Source organism: Nematostella vectensis, chromosome 1 (assembly GCF_932526225.1).
Source record: "Nematostella vectensis chromosome 1, jaNemVect1.1, whole genome shotgun sequence".
In the NCBI taxonomy this organism is placed as follows: Eukaryota; Metazoa; Cnidaria; class Anthozoa; order Actiniaria; family Edwardsiidae; genus Nematostella; species Nematostella vectensis.
In genome coordinates, this window is record NC_064034.1 from 21,171,874 (window position 1) to 21,193,351 (window position 21,478).

General features: G+C 38.0%; 3 protein-coding genes across 5 annotated transcripts; 1 reads left to right on the plus strand and 2 right to left on the minus strand.

The window, feature by feature from the left end:
* Positions 1 to 795: 795 nt before the first annotated feature.
* On the minus strand, positions 796 to 12,648 carry LOC5518219 (spliceosome-associated protein CWC27 homolog). Of its 2 annotated transcripts, none has more exons than XM_032362852.2 (15): positions 12,493 to 12,648; positions 11,536 to 11,671; positions 10,904 to 10,945; positions 10,662 to 10,696; positions 10,412 to 10,555; positions 9,834 to 9,932; positions 9,129 to 9,229; positions 8,330 to 8,399; positions 8,120 to 8,233; positions 7,030 to 7,089; positions 6,600 to 6,709; positions 6,044 to 6,141; positions 5,087 to 5,196; positions 4,705 to 4,820; positions 796 to 4,528 (listed from the first exon to the last, which is right to left on the minus strand). In XM_032362852.2, the coding sequence occupies exons 1-15, from the start codon at positions 12,532 to 12,534 to the stop codon at positions 4,183 to 4,185; spliced, it is 1,623 nt and encodes a 540-aa protein (XP_032218743.2). In that variant the 5' UTR covers positions 12,535 to 12,648; the 3' UTR covers positions 796 to 4,182. The 2 variants fall into 2 exon arrangements, with proteins under 2 accessions (XP_032218743.2, XP_032218744.2); XM_032362853.2 differs by having other exon boundaries at positions 8,144 to 8,233; positions 12,493 to 12,647.
* A 25-nt stretch (positions 12,649 to 12,673) lies between these two features.
* Positions 12,674 to 18,228, plus strand: LOC5518237 (lipoamide acyltransferase component of branched-chain alpha-keto acid dehydrogenase complex, mitochondrial). 2 transcript variants are annotated; one of them, XM_032362850.2, is made up of 13 exons: positions 12,674 to 12,787; positions 12,859 to 12,936; positions 13,170 to 13,215; positions 13,536 to 13,611; positions 13,691 to 13,754; positions 14,215 to 14,335; positions 14,411 to 14,628; positions 14,794 to 14,890; positions 15,897 to 16,122; positions 16,326 to 16,476; positions 16,673 to 16,864; positions 17,138 to 17,209; positions 17,713 to 18,228. In XM_032362850.2, exons 1-13 carry the CDS (start codon positions 12,719 to 12,721, stop codon positions 17,878 to 17,880), a joined length of 1,578 nt encoding a protein of 525 aa, XP_032218741.2. In that variant the 5' UTR covers positions 12,674 to 12,718; the 3' UTR covers positions 17,881 to 18,228. The 2 variants fall into 2 exon arrangements, with proteins under 2 accessions (XP_032218741.2, XP_032218742.2); XM_032362851.2 differs by having other exon boundaries at positions 12,704 to 12,787; positions 12,862 to 12,936.
* LOC5518223 (protein SREK1IP1) lies at positions 17,926 to 21,392 on the minus strand. The gene is made up of 8 exons (XM_032362854.2): positions 21,232 to 21,392; positions 20,938 to 21,006; positions 20,250 to 20,402; positions 19,882 to 19,942; positions 19,356 to 19,439; positions 19,165 to 19,211; positions 19,026 to 19,092; positions 17,926 to 18,666 (listed from the first exon to the last, which is right to left on the minus strand). Exons 1-8 carry the CDS (start codon positions 21,251 to 21,253, stop codon positions 18,576 to 18,578), a joined length of 594 nt encoding a protein of 197 aa, XP_032218745.2. The 5' UTR covers positions 21,254 to 21,392; the 3' UTR covers positions 17,926 to 18,575.
* Between the last annotated feature and the right edge of the window lie 86 nt (positions 21,393 to 21,478).

Genomic DNA, 21,478 nt, shown 5'->3' on the forward strand with positions numbered 1-21,478 from the left:
CAACCCTTTAACCTAAGACTAGTAACCAACCCTTTAACCCAAGACTAGTAACCAGCCCCTTAACCTAAAACTAGTAACCAACCCCTTAACCTAAGACTAGTAACTAACCCTTTAACCTAAGACTAGTAACCAACGCTTTAACCAAAGACTAGTAACCAACCCTTTGACCTAAGACTAGTAACCAACCCCTTAAACTAAAACTAGTAACCAACCCTTTAACCGAAGACTAGTAACCAGCCCTTTAACCTAAGACTAGTAACCAACCCCTTAACCTAAAACTAGTAACCAACCCCTCAACCTAAGACTAGTAACCAACCCTTTAACCTTAGACTAGTAACCAACCCTTTAACCTAAGACTAGTAACCAACCCTTTAACCTAAGACTAGTAACCAACCCTTTAACCTAAGACTAGTAACCAACCCTTTTACCTAAGACTAGTAACCAACCCTTTAACCTAAGACTAGTAACCAACCCTTTAACCTAAGACTAGTAACCAACCCTTTAACCTAAGACTAGTAACCAACCCTTTAACCTAAGACTAGTAACCAACCCCTTAACCTAAGACTAGTAACCAACCCTTTAACCTAAGACTAGTAACCAACCCTTTAACCAAAGACTAGTAACCAACCCTTTAACCTAAGACTAGTAACCAACCCTTTAACCTAAGACTAGTAACCAACCCCTTAACCTAAGACTAGTAACCAACCCCTTAACCAACCCTTTTAGCCCTTGATTAGGTCTGATGTTAAGGTGGATTTGTTGTCCTACGCAATGATACACTTATTTCTAGCGTGATTGTTGTCCAGCCAATTGGCGAATATTCGCGTTTTATTGAAAACACTGATTTCAATCAAACAGAAGGACGATTTACTCTTATATACTGTTAAGATGAAAAATTTATGGTACATGTGTTAGAATTTGATACATCACACATATTCTATACTAGCATTATTCCATGAAAGATCCCATAGTATAGGACTATATTAGTCTACATAAGCCGTCAGACACACGTCTCAGATCCCATAGTATAGGACTATACAAGTCTACATAAGTCGTCAGATACCTCAGATCCCCTATAGTATAAATAGGGCTTCATCAGTTGACATAAGTCGTCACCTTACTGTGTATGGTCCATAGTATTACTATCTCATGCTGGGAGCCAACCAGCTATTAATCCGTAAACAAGAACACTGCCATCTCATGCTAGCTACATCTCCCTGTGTTGTGTTTAAATACTTCAAGTCCAAAGTTTTTTGGTCAGTTATAGCGCCAACTTGAGCTATAGTTAGTTTGCTTGTATCCTCGTGATCACATGATAACATGAATGCGGATCGCTTGTGTCCTCGTGATCACGTGATAACATAAATGAGGATCGCTTGCATCCTCGTGATCACGTGATAACATGAATGCAGATCGCTTGTATCCTCGTGATCACATGATAAATGCGGGTTGCTCCACATGACTGAGATTTTCAATCTTCCGCCACCTCTTGTCAATAGTTTCCACCAGCTTAACCACTTTCTGCCTTTATTCAAACGAAATAATATGGGTTTTTTTATAATTGGTACGCGCCTTACGGAGAGGTGGCGTGATGACAAACCATTTCGGTGGCAACGGGCGATTTAGCTAAATCATCGGCGAGAGATCGCAGCATATTTAAAACAGCAGTAAGTGGGCCAGAAGTGACGAGAGATTACTATTCGCCGCACCTCTGTCGTCTTTTTTCGAAGTATTACAGTGAATGACATCTTGGCGTACTCGAAGTATTACAGTTAAGGACATCTTGGCATACTCAACGTATTACAGTGAATGACATCTTGGCATACTCAACGTATTACAGTGAATGACATCTTGGCATACTCAACGTATTACAGAGAATGACATCTTGGCATACTCAACGTATTACAGAGAATGGCATCTTGGCGTACTCGAAGTATTGCAGAGAAGGACATCTTGGCGTACTCGAAGTATTACAGAGAATGACATCTTGGCATACTCAACGTATTACAGAGAATGACATCTTGGCATACTCAACGTATTACAGAGAATGACATCTTGGCATACTCAACGTATTACAGAGAATGACATCTTGGCATACTCAACGTATTACAGAGAATGACATCTTGGCGTACTCGAAGTATTGCAGAGAATGACATCTTGGCATACTCAACGTATTACAGAGAATGACATCTTGGCGTACTCGAAGTATTGCAGAGAATGACATCTTGGCATACTCAACGTATTACAGAGAATGACATCTTGGCGTACTCGAAGTATTACAGAGAATGACATCTTGGCATACTCAACGTATTACAGAGAATGACATCTTGGCGTACTCAAAGTATTACAGAGAATGACATCTTGGCATACTCAACGTATTACAGAGAATGACATCTTGGCATACTCAACGTATTACAGAGAATGACATCTTGGCGTACTCGAAGTATTGCAGAGAATGACTTCTTGGCGTACTCGAAGTGTTACAGAGAATGACATCTTGGCATACTCAACGTATTACAGAGAATGACATCTTGGCGTACTCGAAGTATTACAGTTAAGGACATCTTGGCGTACTCGAAGTATTGCAGAGAATGACATCTTGGCATACTCAACGTATTACAGAGAATGACATCTTGGCGTACTCGAAGTATTACAGTTAAGGACATCTTGGCGTACTCGAAGTATTGCAGAGAATGACATCTTGGCATACTCAACGTATTACAGAGAATGACATCTTGGCATACTCAACGTATTACAGAGAATGACATCTTGGCGTACTCAACGTATTACAGAGAATGACATCTTGGCATACTCAACGTATTACAGAGAATGCAATCTTGGCATACTCAACGTATTACAGAGAATGACATCTTGGCGTACTCGAAGTATTGCAGAGAATGACTTCTTGGCGTACTCGAAGTGTTACAGAGAATGACATCTTGGCATACTCAACGTATTACAGAGAATGACATCTTGGCGTACTCGAAGTATTGCAGAGAATGACATCTTGGCGTACTCAACGTATTACAGAGAACGACATCTTGGCATACTCAACGTATTACAGTTAAGGACATCTTGGCGTACTCGAAGTATTACAGTTAAGGACATCTTGGCGTACTCAACGTATTACAGAGAATGACATCTTGGCATACTCAACGTATTACAGTTAAGGACATCTTGGCGTACTCAACGTATTACAGAGAATGACATCTTGGCATACTCAACGTATTACAGAGAATGACATCTTGGCGTACTCGAAGTATTACAGTGAAGGACATCTTGGCGTACTCGAAGTATTACAGTGAATGACATCTTGGCGTACTCGAAGTATTACAGTTAAGGACATCTTGGCGTACTCAACGTATTACAGAGAATGACATCTTGGCGTACTCAACGTATTACAGAGAATGACATCTTGGCGTACTCGAAGTTTTGCAGAGAATGACATCTTGGCGTACTCGAAGTATTGCAGAGAATGACATCTTGGCATACTCAACGTATTACAGAGAAGGACATCTTGGCATACTCAACGTATTACAGAGAATGACATCTTGGCATACTCAACGTATTACAGTTAAGGACATCTTGGCGTACTCGAAGTATTACAGTTAAGGACATCTTGGCATACTCAACGTATTACAGTTAAGGACATCTTGGCGTACTCAACGTATTACAGTTAAGGACATCTTGGCGTACTCAACGTATTACAGTTAAGGACATCTTGGCATACTCAACGTATTACAGTTAAGGACATCTTGGCGTACTCAACGTATTACAGTTAAGGACATCTTGGCATACTCAACGTATTACAGTTAAGGACATCTTGGCATACTCAACGTATTACAGTTAAGGACATCTTGGCGTACTCAACGTATTACAGTTAAGGACATCTTGGCGTACTCGAAGTATTGCAGAGAAGGACATCTTGGCATACTCAACGTATTACAGAGAAGGACATCTTGGCGTACTCAACGTATTACAAAGAAGGACATCTTGGCGTACTCAGCGTTTATAACAATAAAACATTTTTGTTTTGTTGTTGTTGCTTTTCTTTTTTCAGAAACACAGATCAAATGCTACAGTCGCGGACAATTCCTCTAAAGTTCTATATTGAGTGTGTCTCCAGGAGTAGATGAATAATGGGATTACATGAAGACGTTGCAATTTGTACTGACCTGCATTCTATCTCCTTTCCCGATCCCTTGACGAATGCTTGCCGTGTCTCCGATCATCCGTCGAATGCTTGTCGTGCCTCCGATCATCCGTCGAATGTTTGCTGTATCTCCGATCACCTGTCGAATTGTTCGCGCCGTGTCTGCGATCATCCGTCGAATGGTTTCCGCCATATCTCTGATCGTCCGTCGAATACTTGCTGGATTTCCGATCCTTCATCGATTGCTTGCTCGCCTCCCGTCGTCGTTTGTTGATCGGGTTTCGCGGGTCGAAGATCTCGAATGTGTCCTCATCTTGAACATTCGCATCCTTTACATTTGGCCCGTGAGTCTCACACTTCAGGGCGTGGGACAACCTGTGAAGGTCCCAAGAGTTGTACGATGTAAAATAATAAATAAAACTAACACAAAAACAACTATATACAAGCAGGGATGCAAAGTTTCGAATAAAACAAAACAACATTTTCGGGCCCGAGAATTCAGGGTTGCGTTGAGAAACAAGTTTCTTATTGCGAAGCTGCCTCTTACATACCATCCTGTATCATCATCTTCTTGTTGTTGCACATCCTCAGCCTTGACTGTCTCTGTTTCTTCTTCCTCTTCTGCCTGTAGAAGTTTTGCTTGGAAATCTTCAAGCAGCGAGAACGTCTATAGAAAGAGTACAGCATGTTTTTTATAGAAAAAAAATTTGTCTTAGGAATTCTGGTAGAGGACTTTAACGTGGAAATAGAAATAACCCAGAGAGCAAAAAAGCATAGTTTTAAACCAAAATCAGAATTGTAAGGTTTTCTACATTGTTAAATTTTATAAACATCCCATCCTTGTGTGTACTTGCCTGGTCATCTCTCCCCCCCTCCCTTGGCTTTTATTGCACCCTTCTATTCCAATTCTAAACACCCCATTACTGTACTTGCCTGGTCATCTCTCCCTCCTCCCTTGGCTTTTATTGCACTCTTCTTGTTCAAGTAGTTCTGCTGCTCTGCATGGAATTCAGCGAGCACACCTGACTTATTTTTCCTTTCATCTAGAACAGAACAACAACTGTGTCAGCAAACAGACAACGAGACAAAGGGAGTTTTTGAGGAAGAACATTGCACGATTTTATAGCGACTTGACCCAGTGTTCACTCTGTCGCACCATGCATCTTTAGAAACGCTTTCTAGATTTAAAAGGAACTTATTCAGATTCATTATCCAGTGCAGTGATTTGAAGAAAAAAGAAAAAAAATCTATCAGGGACTTTTTTCAATTAGAACCCTTTTTTGCGAAAAATGTTCTTAAATCTTTACCTGTATGCATGTTAACCTTTCACAAATATACACTGATGCATTTTCTAAGGAGAATCTCATCTATCCCCTCTACATTTTCTTCATATATGCATGAAATTATGTTTAAAAATGTGCAATAAAAAGTCATTGCAGTTTTGTTGATAACACATGAATCAAACTTCAAGGCTATCAACTCTAGCTTTTAATCGCTCTTTTAGATCTCTCCAAAAACTCCCACAAGGATTGCGTTACATTATGACTGGAGAGGATTTTACGAAAAAAAAAATGATATGGACTAGAAATTCGTCCAAGACGTGATATTTATTTTAATCAACTAATTTATATGCCATATTATAGTTGCATCCTTGTTATTAATTTTGGTGCATTGGATATTGAATCTGCACAATATGTTTTCCAAGATGAACGGACCATTTCTGACCCATTATTGCCGAACACTTGTGTTTTTCCAGCAATGTTGTTTACACAAGCTCTTTTTCCTGCTGTAATTTGGAGGTTGATCAAACAGCAAAACATTTCTACACCCATCATAGAATACCACATATTGTTCTTGACAATAATGAGATAGTTTTCATGGTTTTTCTACCTTCTTTTTTTTCGGTCTGGTTTTCGGCGTCAACACGTTTTCGTTTCGCACCCACAAGCTCTTTTTGCAGTCTTCTGGACTCCTCCCGTAGTCTGTGACTAAACAAGAGGAACAAAATAATCTGATGGATGTGGTAATTAAATGTCATGGCGTAGCTAAAATAACAAGTATAGAATAAAATAGATAGGAAATATGAGACATATTGTCCAGGATTGATAAGTCAATTATTCATTAAGTTACATCAGTGTCTTGTAATATTGGAGGTACACGCTATAAGCGATTGTATGAGGATATCGCGGGCGCAAGCTAGATCTCAGCAGATGCCCCTCATTGTCCTCATGCTAATGTACGAGGCTATTGCATACAACCGCTGACCTTATGCGATCACATATTGAATACCTCAAGTTTGCTATGCACATGTGCAGATCTAGGGGTGAGCCGAGTGGTTCCCGGTTCCCCAATTTTCAGGGTATTAAAATATGATGACGTATAAGGATATCCACAGAAAAACAATGGACCCGGTCCCCCTTTACATTATTCACACTGTCTGTGTTACGTTTTGTCTGAAGATCCACTAGCTTGACTTGCATCCTCTGCCAAATTTGTGCTCTTTTTCAATTTATTCCTGACTTTATCACGCATTTTCTGGTCAAATTTCTCTTCTTGCTGTTAAAAATAAAATAAAGAGTGTTCACATCTCACACCATCAGGGCTGTTTCATATACATGTTTACAGGTGGCAAAGGATGCATATCATACAATTTCTCATAAGTATCAAATACAATCATGCAATGAAACCAGGGTGGGGACTGGCTCATCCCAGAATAGTTTTTTGCCAGCTTACAATAGAAAGTATATGGGCAATGTTCAATCATCACTTTGTGTGATTGAGCTACAGATGCAGTTAGGCGATAAATTTGATCTGGTTTTAATATACAGAAGATGAAGAGCCCCAATATGTTTGCTTCCACTATCTATGCAATGTACCTTCTCATCATCGCTGTCATCATCACCACTACTGCTGTTCTTTCTATTTCTTTCCTTTTCCTGAAAAAAAAAAACAATCACAAAACCACCCTTAATCATTTAACCCTATCTTTGAGCTTTATAACACTTTAACTTGTTTAGGAAGTAAGCCAATGTGAGAATCATAAAGTACTATTTGGTTGATTAAACAACCAGCATCACAAGGTAATGCTTCATGCACAGAAAAACGTCTTAGTTACTGTATGAGGCCAGTGTCATCAAAACTGTGATTGACATATGTCATGGTAAGCATAGAGACACCATGAGTGTACATGACAAAAAACGTCTTAGTTACTGAATGAGGTCAGTATCAATCAAACCTGTAATTGACATGTCATGGTAACCATAGAGACACCATGGGTGTGATGTCTCTAGGCTAACATACATTGCACTATATCATATTCCTATAAGGTTAAATACTTGTTCTATCACATGTACTGTAGCTCCAAATAACATTTTCTATGTAATAGCTGTAGTAAGAAAAGGTGTGGCTCTGTACTCTAGATTCCTGGGTCTATTGAACAATTTCCCATGGTTTCCCATTTCCTAATATTCGGCAAATGTTGTGGAGTCACGAGGCACAGAGCGCCGAGTGATTCCCCAGTAGTAAATTTTGTTTATGAGGTGACAAATATTTAGGTGTATAAGAGTACATACCACAAAAAAACAAGGGAAATTTGTTTTCTACAACACAAACACGGAAACAGTATTTTACAAAATCAAAACAGCATGCGCTCATTTGAAATGGCATGTTTTCAAGCGCATGCAACCAGTGTTTGCAGCACCCACAGATAAATGAAAATTTATCTGAAAATTTATTCTTATTTTTAGTCTCCTTTTGTAAGGATGGAAAAACATTCACTAGAAAAGATTGTGAACCAAATTTCTCGAATTTGAATCAAGGACTTTTATCTCTTTCGCTTCAAGTGAACCTGCAAGGATTGTGTGAATGACGGATCCTGTGGGATGTCCTCTGATTTACTATAGCTAACAACCAAACAAACAAGCAAGATTAAGTGCAAGTGTTGTGGAAATGCTATGAAATAATAACCTCAAACTGATGGATGGGGTCTACCTTGACTGGTTGACTTTCCTGAGGTACAGCAGCCTCTTTGCTTAGCAGGGGATCATCAAGGATATCATGGCTACTTGCCATTTTCATTTTCTAGTAAAAAAAAAAGAATAAACAGAATCCATTCTCAAGGAACACAACCAATGAATATAATTTGGGAAACTCTGATACAGCTAGACAAATCTTCACCTTAGAAACTGTTTTAACTTCTTCTTCATCATCTTCTGCTTCCTCACCAAAGGATAGTAGACTAAAATTTCTGGAAAAAATAATCAGTACAGCTTTAATGTTGTCAAAGTGATGAGAGGGTTAAAATAAAGTGATGGAGAGGTGCACTAGCACAGTGGTAGAAACAGTGGTACAGCAAGAGGACCAGGGTTTGAGCCCACGTCACATCAACTTGGGAGGAAAAAAATACCTGTCCCTGTGGCACCATATTTTAAGTGACAGTTCTTACACACTAACTCATACAAAGACAGTTCTTACACACTAACTCATACAAAGACAGTTCTTACACACTAACTCATACAAAGACAGTTCTTTACACACTAACTCATACAAAGACAGTTCTTACACACTAACTTATACAAAGACAGTTCTTACACACTAACTCATACAAAGACAGTTCTTACACACTAACTTATACAAAGACAGTCGCATGTTCTTACACACTAACTCATACAAAGACAGTCGCATGTTCTTACACACTAACTCATACAAAGACAGTCACATGTTCTTACACACTAACTCATACAAAGACAGTCACATGTTCTTACACACTAACTCATACAAAGACAGTCATGTGTTCTTACACACTAACTCATACAAAGACAGTCACATGTTCTTACACGCTAACTCGTACAAAGACAGTCACGTGTTCTTACACACTAACTCATACAAAGACAGTCACGTGTAAAGTTTGATTGTGTCTTGCTGTGTAGCTTGCAATGTACAAGTACTAAACATGTCATTCTAGTATAACTCTTACTTGGTTCCTTTCACTTTTGGTTTCTTTTCATGGTTTGCTTTCTTCTCAGGTTTTCTTTGGTTCTGTCTTGGCTCAATATCATCAAATGGGTTAGACAAAACCTGCAAGGGAAAAAGGAACATTCAAATAAGATTGAGACAGTAATCTTCACATGGGAGTTTTTCAAAATCTCAAATTGCACAAGTCGTCTTCAGCGCAGATCAAGAAATCGTATGATTACCTTTTTAATCTCCTATGATTTTGTTGGTTCATATTTTTTCAATTGTTTGTAAGCCAATCAGCATCCAGTAATATTGCAAAAAATCACATTTATCCGGCAGTTAATTACCTGAAAACTGCACTGCTCTCAGCCAATCAGTTTCTAGTAACTGTGCCATGTTTTTTAAGTAGGTAAAAGTCAATGTAAGCAAGTGGAACCAGACCACAAACTGTAATGAAAAGCTGCTCAGGATTTTTAAAAGTTTTACTGAAGATTGTGTGGTTCATTAATACATGTTTCCTAAGCTCTGGCTTCAACAGCTGACCCCAGCACCACTTATCATTATGACATCCGGGGTACACGAGGGAGCCGTGACTGATTAGATCATTAATAACAAATCATTAGCCAAACAGCACAATATTGTTACATAAGCAAGCTGTAATTTCTTTGAATAAGTGCATTATTAGATCTTATCATTATTTCAATCATCATCATAAAGTCCATACCTCAGTTCTGATAACTTTTGGTGGGTAGAGAGGGTGATCATTATCATCAACTTCCATGTCAGCCATCTTTATCATGTTGTATATCGTGTTACCCGTAACCTGTTGAGACACAGTGCAAGTTTTAACATGTGTGCTAGGATCATGCCAAATAAACATTTTTGTATGGTATTTATCATATTCAAAGCAAAACCCCAGTTTGCCACTTGCAAAAGTTGTTTCATTAAAAACCAACATCAAAATCCTGAACCGCAAATAACAGCCTGCAGCCTCTGTATCATGGGCTGACATTGTATTTGTTCTTATAGACCTTGCACTCAGCTAATACCTAGTTAGTGAGCAAAAAACATTCCAGTACTTGCTTTATATAACATTGCAAGTGTGACTGGAACATGTATTGACTGCAACACGTATTGAGTTTAAGGTTATAACAGTATGTAGCTACAGTATATGGTCAGTGAATCTTTCCCTTTTTCCAGGAAAGGCAGATTTTTCATATAAACTTGGGTGAAATGCCAGCAATTAAAGAAAATATGACCAGCCACTCCACTGTTAAAAATAATATTAATTGAGATGTGTACCTTCCCAAATATAGTGTGTTTGCCATTTAATTCATCTGTCCTGTCCAAGGTGAAAAAAAACTGGCTACGGTTATCATTAGGGCCAGAATTTGCCATGGCAACCAGACCACGCCTGTTGAACTTGAGCCTCTGATGGAACTCATCCTGCCGCAAAGCATTGTTTTCAATAGAAAAAATGATAATAAAAGGGCAATAGGAAAAAGAAAACACACACACAAACAAAAACAGAAAATAGGATGACATCTCTTACCTTAAATCCAGATTGGCCATAGATATTTTCTCCACCTTTAAAAAAAAAAAAAGTAAAAAATCTCAGGAAAAAAGTGGCTGCAGTAACAAGGAATACAAAGTCAAATTTGTTGCTGTCTGCCACAAAATGTACATTGGAAAAAAATAGCCCCAATTTGCAAATCAAGCACTATAGGAGTGTGCTAAGTACAGGGCTGTTGACCAATAATGGCAGAACATTTTGTAATATGAAATACTACCCACCAAGTCCAGTTCCTGTAGGGTCACCTCCTTGGATACAGAACCCTGTGAGGAGATGATCAGTTAACACTTCACAGTCCCAACAAGAAAAGAGGAAGGGGTGCATGAAGCTCTCAGGGGTGGATCCAGGAGCAATAAAGGAGGGTGCAGCAAGGGCTTCATCATAATGGGCTTGACTCCTTGTTTTCAATCAATTTAATTTTATTGTTTTCATATAATAAACCTGATCAAGTAAAACCTCAAGAAAAAATCAAACCTTAGATTGGCCTGGCTTCCCCATATACATGTCATTTAAATGCCAGAGACTTCTAATGAATGTCTAGCAAGACTCGCTCCCAAAAACTAGATTGTAATGTAAGAAAACATTTTTATTGTTGTATAAAACAAATAGACCTCATTTTTTTTTGCTTTGTCCTATAACAGATGCACAGAAGAGGTCACATGACAGGCTGTAACGTCATCTGTGCATCTGTTATAGGACAGATGCACACAAAAATGAGATCTATTTGTTAAATACATTTTCACTTTTGTAAAAAGAAAGTTTTGTGTATAGCTACTTTTCCACATTAATGCATTTACTCTCATCATTACAACAAGTTTTCCTATGTTCTTGTTAACAAAGGATCTGTAAGTACCTTTGACAATCCTGTGGAATATTGTGTTGTCGTAGTAACCCTCCAGACACAGCTGTATAAAGTTACGACACGCTTTGGGTGTCTCTTTACCCCACAGCTCAATGTCGATGTCACCCACTGACGTAACCAACAGAACCTTGGGGTATAACATAGCAATTATTAGTTAAATTCGCATGAGGCAGGCCTAGTGGTTAGGACACTGGCCTTGCATCTCTGCACATACAGTTAAACCCCATTATGGATTCTATTCAAGGGGGTTGAAAACAAAACCAGAAAATGTACAGGGAGGTGATGAAACATTGCATGAGAAATTCCTTAAAATACAGGATGGATACCCTAAATCCATCCCCCTGGATCTGCCCCTTGAGTCCTAGCTCAGAACTAAGGGGGGTCAGGACTGGGTTTGACCTTTATGTCCAGTGAGTTGAGATTTTTCTCCTGTATTTTTAGTCCTTTGGAAAACATGGTCCCAGTAACCCCAACCATACATAACAACACAAACAGATTTTAAGGTCCATTTAAATGGGATGTTTCCCAGACAACAAACTTCAGCATGAAAGTGAGCCGTCTATAAAATATTTACAACTTAATAGTTGTTAGGAGGTTGCTCAGTTTAATCCCTTTTAATGTTTGATCAGCCCTAATATTTTTTTCCTAAAACAAGCAAAGTAAAAAAACAAATGCTAGGTGGCTGAACAAAAAAAAAACGTGCGAAAGCCTCACTGTCACGCTCCAACTACACAGGACCCCCATAAAACGACGTAAAACGACCTGTCGAATTCAATCAAACGCAATCGAAGGACCGGGTTCTTTAACGGACTAAAGAATATATGTGTGCGTATAATATAGGTAAGTGATCAACTAAACGTGCACCATGTGCGCTGTAATCAAATGACAACACTTGACAGTCATGAAAGGCAATGCCTTGAAGATAAAGTCTTTCACTCCCAACCCTACCTTTCCGTTTGTAGGCGGTTCTTGTATGTATATATTACTCATGTTTCTACTTTATACTTTAGACCCGTAGGTCAGACGCACACACTCAAAATCCAACCGGCAAAAGCATGAACCCAGCCAACCCGTCAGCCATATTGGCTATATGCGCCAGCGATCCAGCCATAACAAAAGCGCACATCACACTGTACGCACGCGCATCAGTAAATCCACGTGGAACAATTCCAAAATGGCGGCGCGGTTGATTTTTGCGCGAAATTGTTCAATACAGCGCGGGATTGTGCAAGTTTTAAACAGAGTATGATGATGATCTCTGGCTTTTGATAAATTACATAGCTGAAGTTAACTTAAAATTTGGTATTTTCATAGCAGGGCCAGTTTGCGCGTCAGTTAAGTTCCATTTCTGTAACTGCTTCCCATGGAACACTTGATCGTAGGCGGTATGCGGTAAGTAAGATTTTGTGTATAAAATTCTTTTTCTTGGGAAACCATCAAGTGACCAAAGGCAAGGCCTTTAATCTTCTATAGACTTTCTATTGGTATGAGAATACCATAATAGGCCTTGGTTTCTAGGGTATTTTTTTTAAACATTCGAGTAATATTTTATTTATCATTTGTTAGCACATACTTAAGTAATTCCACTAAATGTTAATAACTTATTGTTTATTTTTTGTTTGTAGGCCAGGAAGTTATTGTCACAATCATCAAATTTTAGAACATGTGCAGGTCAGTATTTATATTTTTACATTCACAAAAGGAGGATTTAAAAATAAAAAAGCGCTATATTTTGGTATATGATATTTGACAGATCATGTGACCCCTTAAACCACCATAAAAATCAACAGTTTTATTTAGAGTATGAAATTGTTTTTCTTTGTTCTCGGCTTTTTGTCTGTTTTTTGTGTTTGATGGTTAGGTATTTTATTTACATACATTTAACTTAACCTAAGTTAAAACGTTGTATTATCCATGAGCCATATTCAATGTATAAATACGTGTATGTAGCAATGAATTAAACTCATGGATAATACGATTCTGTTCTTTAGCTTTGCAAGGCAAGATAATTCCATTCAACTTATCGGATATCGGTGAAGGCATTGCAGAAGTTACAATAAAAGAGTGGTAAACAGGAATGTAATTTGTTGATTTTGTATCCAAAATAGAACATGTACTACCACTACTGTTTACGTTTTGAATTCAGGTATGCCCGCCCAGGGGATAAAGTGAGCCAGTTTGAAAGTATTTGTGAAGTCCAAAGTGATAAGGTACATGCTGTACAATCTTTAACACATGGATGGTAGAATGGTGGGGGATGGGGGCACTTTTCACAGAAAATATCTTAGGATATATCTGATCCATGATACTATCTCTGTTTTTTATAGCCTGCAGAATTTGTTTGGGCCAGGGTCCCCATATCCATGTTTTTGCATCTAGGCTTTGCCTAGCAATGGATTTATTCACTATTGATAATATTTTGGAATGCAAGTTTGTAATTCTGGATGAGTTTGTGATGGAGATCAAATAGTGGTTACACTATAGTTTTAGTCTCACTCTAACATGACATGTATCTTTGATTTTATGCTAAACATGTTGTTATGAACTGTTTGAAACATCGCGTGGCAGGATTTTACCTAAATTTACTTTTATATTCATATTGATTGGTGATAAGGAAATGGTGTTATTGATAGAATCTTATTTGAATTATTTTCTTTTTTCGTATTGTAGGCATCTGTCACCATTACAAGTAGATTTGATGGAGTCATTAAAAAACTGTACTATGAAGTTGATGACATTGCTAAAGTTGGCCAACCGTTGGTGGATATTGAGTTGTCAGAAGAGAGTCCCTGTAAATTCTCTGGTGTTTTTTCCTGTAATTTTTGCCATTTGATGATGCACTAAAATCAGGTGTTACCTTCTTTAGCTGATAACACTGACATCAGTCCAGCGGAAGATGTCATGGCCGCCCACCAAGAGCCCAAACCCACGTCAGCGATAGACCAGCCCCTCCCCCCACCCCCGTCATCCCCTTCTACTGGTCCCACACGAGCCCTCCCCGTCACAGCACCTGCATCAAGTGTTAACAAGGGTGGCAAGGTGCTTACTACCCCTGCGGTTCGCAAGATTGCTATGGAAAACAAGGTGTGCTATGTCACATCCTTTTGTCACATTCAAACAATCCAATCACATATGCAATTGTTGGGTTGCAATCTCTGGCCCTGGAATGATTTATCTTTTACTAGAAATAGGTTATGTATCACGAGAATTAATTCCAAAAAAAATTAACGAATGCTGTTGTCCTTTCAGATTGATTTGAGTGAAGTTCCTGGGACTGGGAAAGATGGCAGAGTATTGAAGGAAGATGTCATGCTGTTTATTCATAACAGGAGAGCACCACCACCAGGTATATACCGTAAATGCTTGCTTTATTGCCCAGCTTCTAGTAAGTGCTCCATCTCAATTCATCCCCCTCCCCAAGGCATTAAATATGGAACAAGAACCCCTTTCCAATAAGCATCCTCCCTAAAAATGTAAGGATGACTGAAAGACCTTTAGGCCTTTAGGTACTTTAGGTACTTTAAGTTTCATGTTTTTGAGCTTGTGTGGAATCACAGGTGGCCCAGTGTGTTATAGCGTCAGCGTGTGAGGCCTCTCACCTCTGCTGAAACGGGTTCGAGTCCCGGTCGAGACATGGATAGTATCTTTCTGTTTCTTGGCCCTGAATTTTACTTGTTGAACATATGTCAGCTTACTAGAAGCTTGTGTTCCTCAGTTCCAAGATGGGACACTCTTAATACTTAGGATTTTAAAATGTAAAGCGCTTAGAACATGGTTGATATAAGTGCTGTATAAATGCACATATTATTATTTATTATTATTTGTGTTTGAAGGGCCTGTGTCAGCAATGACTTTGTGATTGTTTTCAATTTTATATTCGAAGGCACATTATATTCTAAAAATCTTAAAATAACCATCTAAAAACAACGTTTTATACTTTATTTACCAAACTACATAAAAAATATTGCATTGGCTTTACATAATCAACCGATGGAAATGTATGCTTTTCTGCACTTGGTACTTTGCTAGGATGACAAAATAGCGGCTGGCAAAGACTGTTTAAGTTCTAGCTGATCAGTGTTTTTTTATTGTTTGTTGAAATCAAGACAAGTTTGAATTTTAACATTAATGCCCCCTTCCAATAAGTGCTCCCCTTCTAATTAGTGCCCCCTCACAACCTAAACACTTTTTGTAGCATTACCTGGTGTTACAATTTAAATTTCAACAACAGTATACAAATGAATAGGAAATGATCCTGTTATATTGAGTTCTCAATATAACAGTGCCCATGTTTTTGGAGGTATCATTTCTGTTTGTTCCTGATAACTGTGGTGCCTTATTGTATTTTGTAGAAATCCTACCCCCTGCAGCACCATCCCCACAGCCAGCGCCAGCAATATCACCGTCTGCACCAGCAATATCACCGCCTGCACCAGTATTTATCCCACATATGGCTTTAGAAGACAGGGTAGAGAATATCAAAGGCATCAGGAAAGCCATGGCCAAAACAATGACAGCAGCATTGAATATCCCTCATTTTGGATATTGTGACGAGATTTTGCTCAATGAACTTGTTGAGTAAGTTTTACAGCTTAAGGTGTTGGGGATGGGGGGGGGGGGGAATTTTCCCCATACATCGGCACAGAATGTAGAATATCACAATGCCCGTCCCTTAGCCCCTTGTACGAGCAAAAGAAATGCCAAATAGTTGCTGAATTATAACATTTATTCTTACCAAAGAATAAATTTGTCCTTGATGTCTCATTTATTTTATATTTCAGTTTCAAGAAACATATCAACCCAATGCTTGAGCAGAGAGGTGTAAAGTTGTCTTTTATGCCTCTGTTTATCAAGGCAGCTTCCATGGCATTGCAACAGTTCCCCATTCTCAACAGCTCCGTGGATCCAGAATGCACAAAAATTACATTCAAGGTAAAAAGAAACAACCTGCCTAAAGTATATAGAACCCTTGCTCCTTGCTTGGTGTTTAGGGCATTTGGGTGAAGCACTTGTTTCAGAAATAGGCAGCTTTGACATTATGGAAATAAATGTCTTTCCATTCAGCGATTTGATATAGCTATTTGGGATAGCCGCATAATTATGGTGATAATTTGTTGTTCATTTTTAGGCTGCACACAATATTGGCCTCGCCATGGACACGCCCCAGGGACTAGTAGTACCAAATGTAAAAAATGTCCAGTTGAAGTCTGTCTTTGAAATTGCTGTAGAGCTGAAAAGACTTCATCAACTTGGCTTGAAAGGTCAACTAGGAACAGAAGATATGACTGGTGGAACATTTTCACTTTCAAATATTGGATCGGTAAGAAACTATTGTTTTTCACATTTCAGAATTGTAGGGGCTTAAAACTTTATGGGAATTAAGTGTAACATTTTACTATCCTGAGAATCTTGTTTTTTTTTTAAATAAAAGGCATAAGAAAGGATAGTGTTATGGGCCATTAGGGGAGTATTTCTTTTCCCAAGATATGTATGGTTGCACATACCTATATGGGTATTTTGGTGGTAACCCCATCATGATTTTTTGAGTACCCACTATAGGATCTCCCATCTCACCCATTTTGTGTGATTGTAGATTGGTGGCACCTACGCTAAGCCAGTTGTCCTACCTCCAGAAGTTGCCATCGGTGCTCTTGGCAAAATACAGGTGAGTCAGACATCTTATTATATCAATAGCAGAGGAGGGGGTACTATCTGATACATGGTTCTCACTATAAAAGTTCTATCGCTAAGAGCCAGGGTTTGTAGAATCTTGAAAAGCTGTATACACCTGTCTCAATTAAAGTTGCACCCGTAGTGGTCCATGGGTAACATAAATGACTGAATCCTGGTCTCTGGACACTGTGCGTACATTTAGAGGTACATAAACAAGAATGCTAAAGCTTTCTAAACCTGTGTTTGTTTTTATTTACCCTTATTTTATCATTCGATACCCATGAAGCACTGCGGTTACACATAGATTATCTGAGTGCAACATTACTTGAAATGGGTGTATGATAAGTCTTTAAAGCTTTTGAGATTTCTGTAGTGGCCAAATACCTTATAATAGCTTTTATAGTATGCAGAATCACTGGCAATGGTTTCACTGTAAACAGCTAACCCCCTTGTAAGTAGTATACCATTAACGTGTACTTCCAATATTCCTTCCAGGTTTTACCCCGTTTTAACTCAAATGGAGATGTTTACAAAGCACACGTGATGAATGTCAGTTGGTCCGCAGATCACAGAATCATTGAAGGAGCTGTCATGTGCCGATTCTCTAACCTTTGGAAATCATACTTAGAAAACCCAGCATCTATGATGATTGACATGAGATGAGAACGCTACGCAATGGCTTTAAAATGGTGACCCGAAAGATGTGTCTGGGATTTATAAAGCTTTATTAATGTATTAATGTTACAGCAAAGGATACTAGGGTAATGTATATAATATTTGTCCAAATTTCTTAGAACATTTCTGACTTTGAATAGGTTTCTCCTTGGAAAAATACTTAAAATTGACCACTGATATGAAATAGTTGTTGACCATGGATAAAAGAGTAACTACAATTTTTTTCGATGTCATTCTTGCCTATAAAATATACCAGCAGTTTTGTGGTGTTTTAATTAGAATAGTTAAAGTATTTTGTGAGGAGAAAAAAAAATAAAGCAAGGACACTATTTAAAAGAATGTGTATACTGTGGTTGAATAACAATATTACAATATTAGCAGATTGTTCTGTAATAATACTAAAAAACTATAATGACTATTAACATTAATTCATAGTCCTTCACAGATCAAAGCCACTGAGAGAGGTCAGGTACTTGGGCCGATTCCCAATGAAAATCTTACCATTGCAATTCAGTTTATAAAATGTTCAAGTAGAGATTCAGAAACTATAAAGAGGTATTGGTGTTCATTAAAAAAAAACACTTGCTATTTGTACATATGTACATTTAGGAATGTTGATAATTAGGTCTTATATTCAGATGTCCTGAATATTAGAGTTTTTTTAATCTTTAGTATCTGATGTTTCAGTCAGAATCGTCAGAGCTTTGTTTGGATCTAGATTTGTGCTTTTTGTGTTTCCTTGTCTTTTTCTTGTGTCGGTCGCGGCTTCTGTCCCTGAATAACATGGAAAATATAAACAGTCAAATCACAAACTATATAGTGAACACACAACAGATTGAAGTTTTATGTTACTAGAATTTCTTTTCTTAACATTGGTATAATGTACTGAGTATTACCTCGCTTGTTTCTTGTTTGTGAATAGTACGTTATTACCATGGGCAAACCTGCTGCACTACACGTCATCTCTAGGCATTGTTCTGATGTTGTCTGTTTTACAGTGTTATGGCTAGAAAACTTTGTCTGAGGGGGCAAGCCACTGTAATTCCTTGTGTATGATCATAACCTTTTAAACTCCCAAATTAACTTAAAACGGCAACTTCCACCTTCCCTCGCTTGGTACAGCACTACCTTACCTGTGGCGTTTCTTTTTCTCTTTGTGTTTTCGTCTCTTGTGCGAATCACCACTGTCAGCATCTGAATCTAAATATGACAAAGACAACACAATCTAAGATGGGTTCTATAAAAAACAATGCTGTTTAAATCACTCACTACCTTCAGAACTTGAGTCAGCTTGTTTCCGGTGACGAGAATGTTTTGACCTGAACACAAGGTGGTAAGTTAAAAAGCTATTGTGGAAGGAAAGTTACTATTAACCTTGGTAAAATAAATTGATCCTTATATCAAGGCTATTTTACATATATTTGTTCAAAAAAAAAAAACCAGAAAATTGAGTAACGGTATACCTTTTGTGTTGTGGGGACAGAGATGCCGAACGATCTCTTGGTACATCTCTTTGTTGTAAGACCTCTTCTAATGAAGCCGACCTCCTAGAGATAATAGTAAGGAATCAATAGCCAACAAGTACTATTTATATATATGATGAAACGGTAGTTCGCATGTTTTTTTCCTACAAACCAATATATATATATATATAATGCATGAGTGCAGGCGTTCATATAACAGTGCTCAATACATACTGTAGGTGTAGAGCGGGATATATCTTGGTTTGTAGGAAAAAAAACATGCGAACTACCGTTTTATCTCTACAAGCCTGTTTCGTGGTTGCCCACTCATCAGGAGATTATATCCCGCTCAACACCTATGTATTGAGCACTGTTATATGAACGCCTGCACTCACGCATTACACATACATATACATATGAAATGAAACGATGAGATGAAACGGTAGTTCGCATGTTTTTTTGCCTACAAACCAAGATATACATACACACACATATATATAATATATAACATACTTGTATAAATTACCTTGAATGTTCTCTTCTTGTTTTTCTTCTCTTTTTCTTTACCTTGGATCGTTTTTCAGATTCTGTGCATCAAATACATTATGTAGTTATCATTGTCTTATGGGCAACTAATGCAGACATCCTGTTTTTTCTGCAATGTGAGATTTTGGATCCACAGTATGAAATAGTATAAATTCTTTACACCCCCAATTACTATGGTTTAGGGTTAACTCATTAAACAAAATGGCCATTGGATAATTAATGGCTTTTTCTAGTAATGTACATAAGATATAGTTTTGAAGCATTCCTTTTTCCACTTCTTGTCCACTGTTCAAATGTAGTCCTAATAAAAAATAGCATTTTTAAAATCTTTTATACATAATGGCATACCAACAGATTCTGATGATGGTGTTGATGTTGAGCTTACGCTAACTTCTGCGTCGTCATCTGTGTCCTCGCTGGATGTACTGCTGACGTCAACAACGACATCTTTCTTAGGGTCGACTGGGATGAAGTTACGGCACTGGAAAGTCAAGTGACCAGCTGAAAAGCAAAATGAGCCATCATCTAAATGGTCAAGGTTTACTGTAAAACTAAAGATCATATGCTATGATTTGCTCAGAGCCACACTGTCAAAGACTCTCTCAAAGGAGGTTGGTCAAGTTGATCGCAACTTTTTAGCAAGTGAGGTCATAATGGTGACTGAGCCAACAGCGAGTACTTAATTTGTGATAATGCAACTTATTTTGCTTTGTATTGTATAACAAATTATCAAGGCTATAGATGTCAGTCATCACAAGGCCATTGTGTATTTTGTTAAAAGGGTGGAGAGTTTTGTTGTTATGAGTTTCATGGACTGCATTTTTCTGGCATTGCAAGAATGAATATTTTGGCTCTATGCAAATATTCGATAATTTGGCTTTCTGTATACTATATGTCGGCACAAGGACGAACGAAAACCCCTTTAAATATCAACAAACACTGCAAGTGTCACTAAAGTACTGTAACCATAATTCTTATCCTGTTATTAACAATGAAATGAACTCACAGAATAACTGATATGTGAAATCAAACTTACGATAGCCACATTTCTTGCATCCAACTCTTTTATCGTCCGTTTTCTGATTTGTTAGCCTGCCAATCAACCCTACAAAAGTAATCGGCGTCATATGTAAGTTATAACAACATAACATTCCTTTCGTTGAAATAAAAGCTTACTTATTATATATACTTAAGTACAAGACTTAAGTTAAGTAAGTTTCAAAGTTCTTCCTTGGTTAAAAAAGTTTGATAACTAAGCTAATCTAGATACCTTTCACTGTAAAAGCAACTTCAAGAAAACAACCTGAATCCAACCTCTTAATACCTTTACCTTTTACGTCAGTGTTAGCCATGAGGCAATCTTTTACAAGTCTAGAAAGAAATAGTAAGGAAGAGAGAATGCCTCGCTTCGTTCTAGAAGGACGCCATATTGGACGAGTGCGTCGTCGAAGACTTGGCTGGTTAGCACAGGTAGCCCATGTAACTAATTATCTATGTACTCGAAATTATAAGATTACTAGGAACTAGGAAAGAAAAATGTTCAAAATAGTGATGATACAAATTACCCGATATCTCTT

Bases quoted from the DNA above. Each gene is read 5' to 3' on its own strand.
- LOC5518219 (XM_032362852.2), bottom strand. From the start codon at position 12,534: ATGAGTAATATATACATACAAGAACCGCCTACAAACGGAAAG. The intron at 10,697-10,903 runs GTGGGTAGTATT...TTTTTTTTAAAG, and splicing joins CCCTACAGGAACTGGACTTG to GTGGAGAAAATATCTATGGC. The intron at 10,556-10,661 runs GTAAGAGATGTC...GCTTTGCGGCAG, and splicing joins ATGGCCAATCTGGATTTAAG to GATGAGTTCCATCAGAGGCT.
- LOC5518237 (XM_032362850.2), top strand. From the start codon at position 12,719: ATGGCGGCGCGGTTGATTTTTGCGCGAAATTGTTCAATACAGCGCGGG. The intron at 16,123-16,325 runs GTAAGTTTTACA...TTTATATTTCAG, and splicing joins TTGCTCAATGAACTTGTTGA to TTTCAAGAAACATATCAACC. The intron at 16,477-16,672 runs GTAAAAAGAAAC...GTTCATTTTTAG, and splicing joins GCACAAAAATTACATTCAAG to GCTGCACACAATATTGGCCT.
- LOC5518223 (XM_032362854.2), bottom strand. From the start codon at position 21,253: ATGGCTAACACTGACGTAAAAG. The intron at 21,007-21,231 runs GTAAAGGTATTA...TTACTTTTGTAG, and splicing joins GGCTAACACTGACGTAAAAG to GGTTGATTGGCAGGCTAACA. The intron at 18,667-19,025 runs GTAAGGTAGTGC...CATGTTATTCAG, and splicing joins GAGAAAAAGAAACGCCACAG to GGACAGAAGCCGCGACCGAC.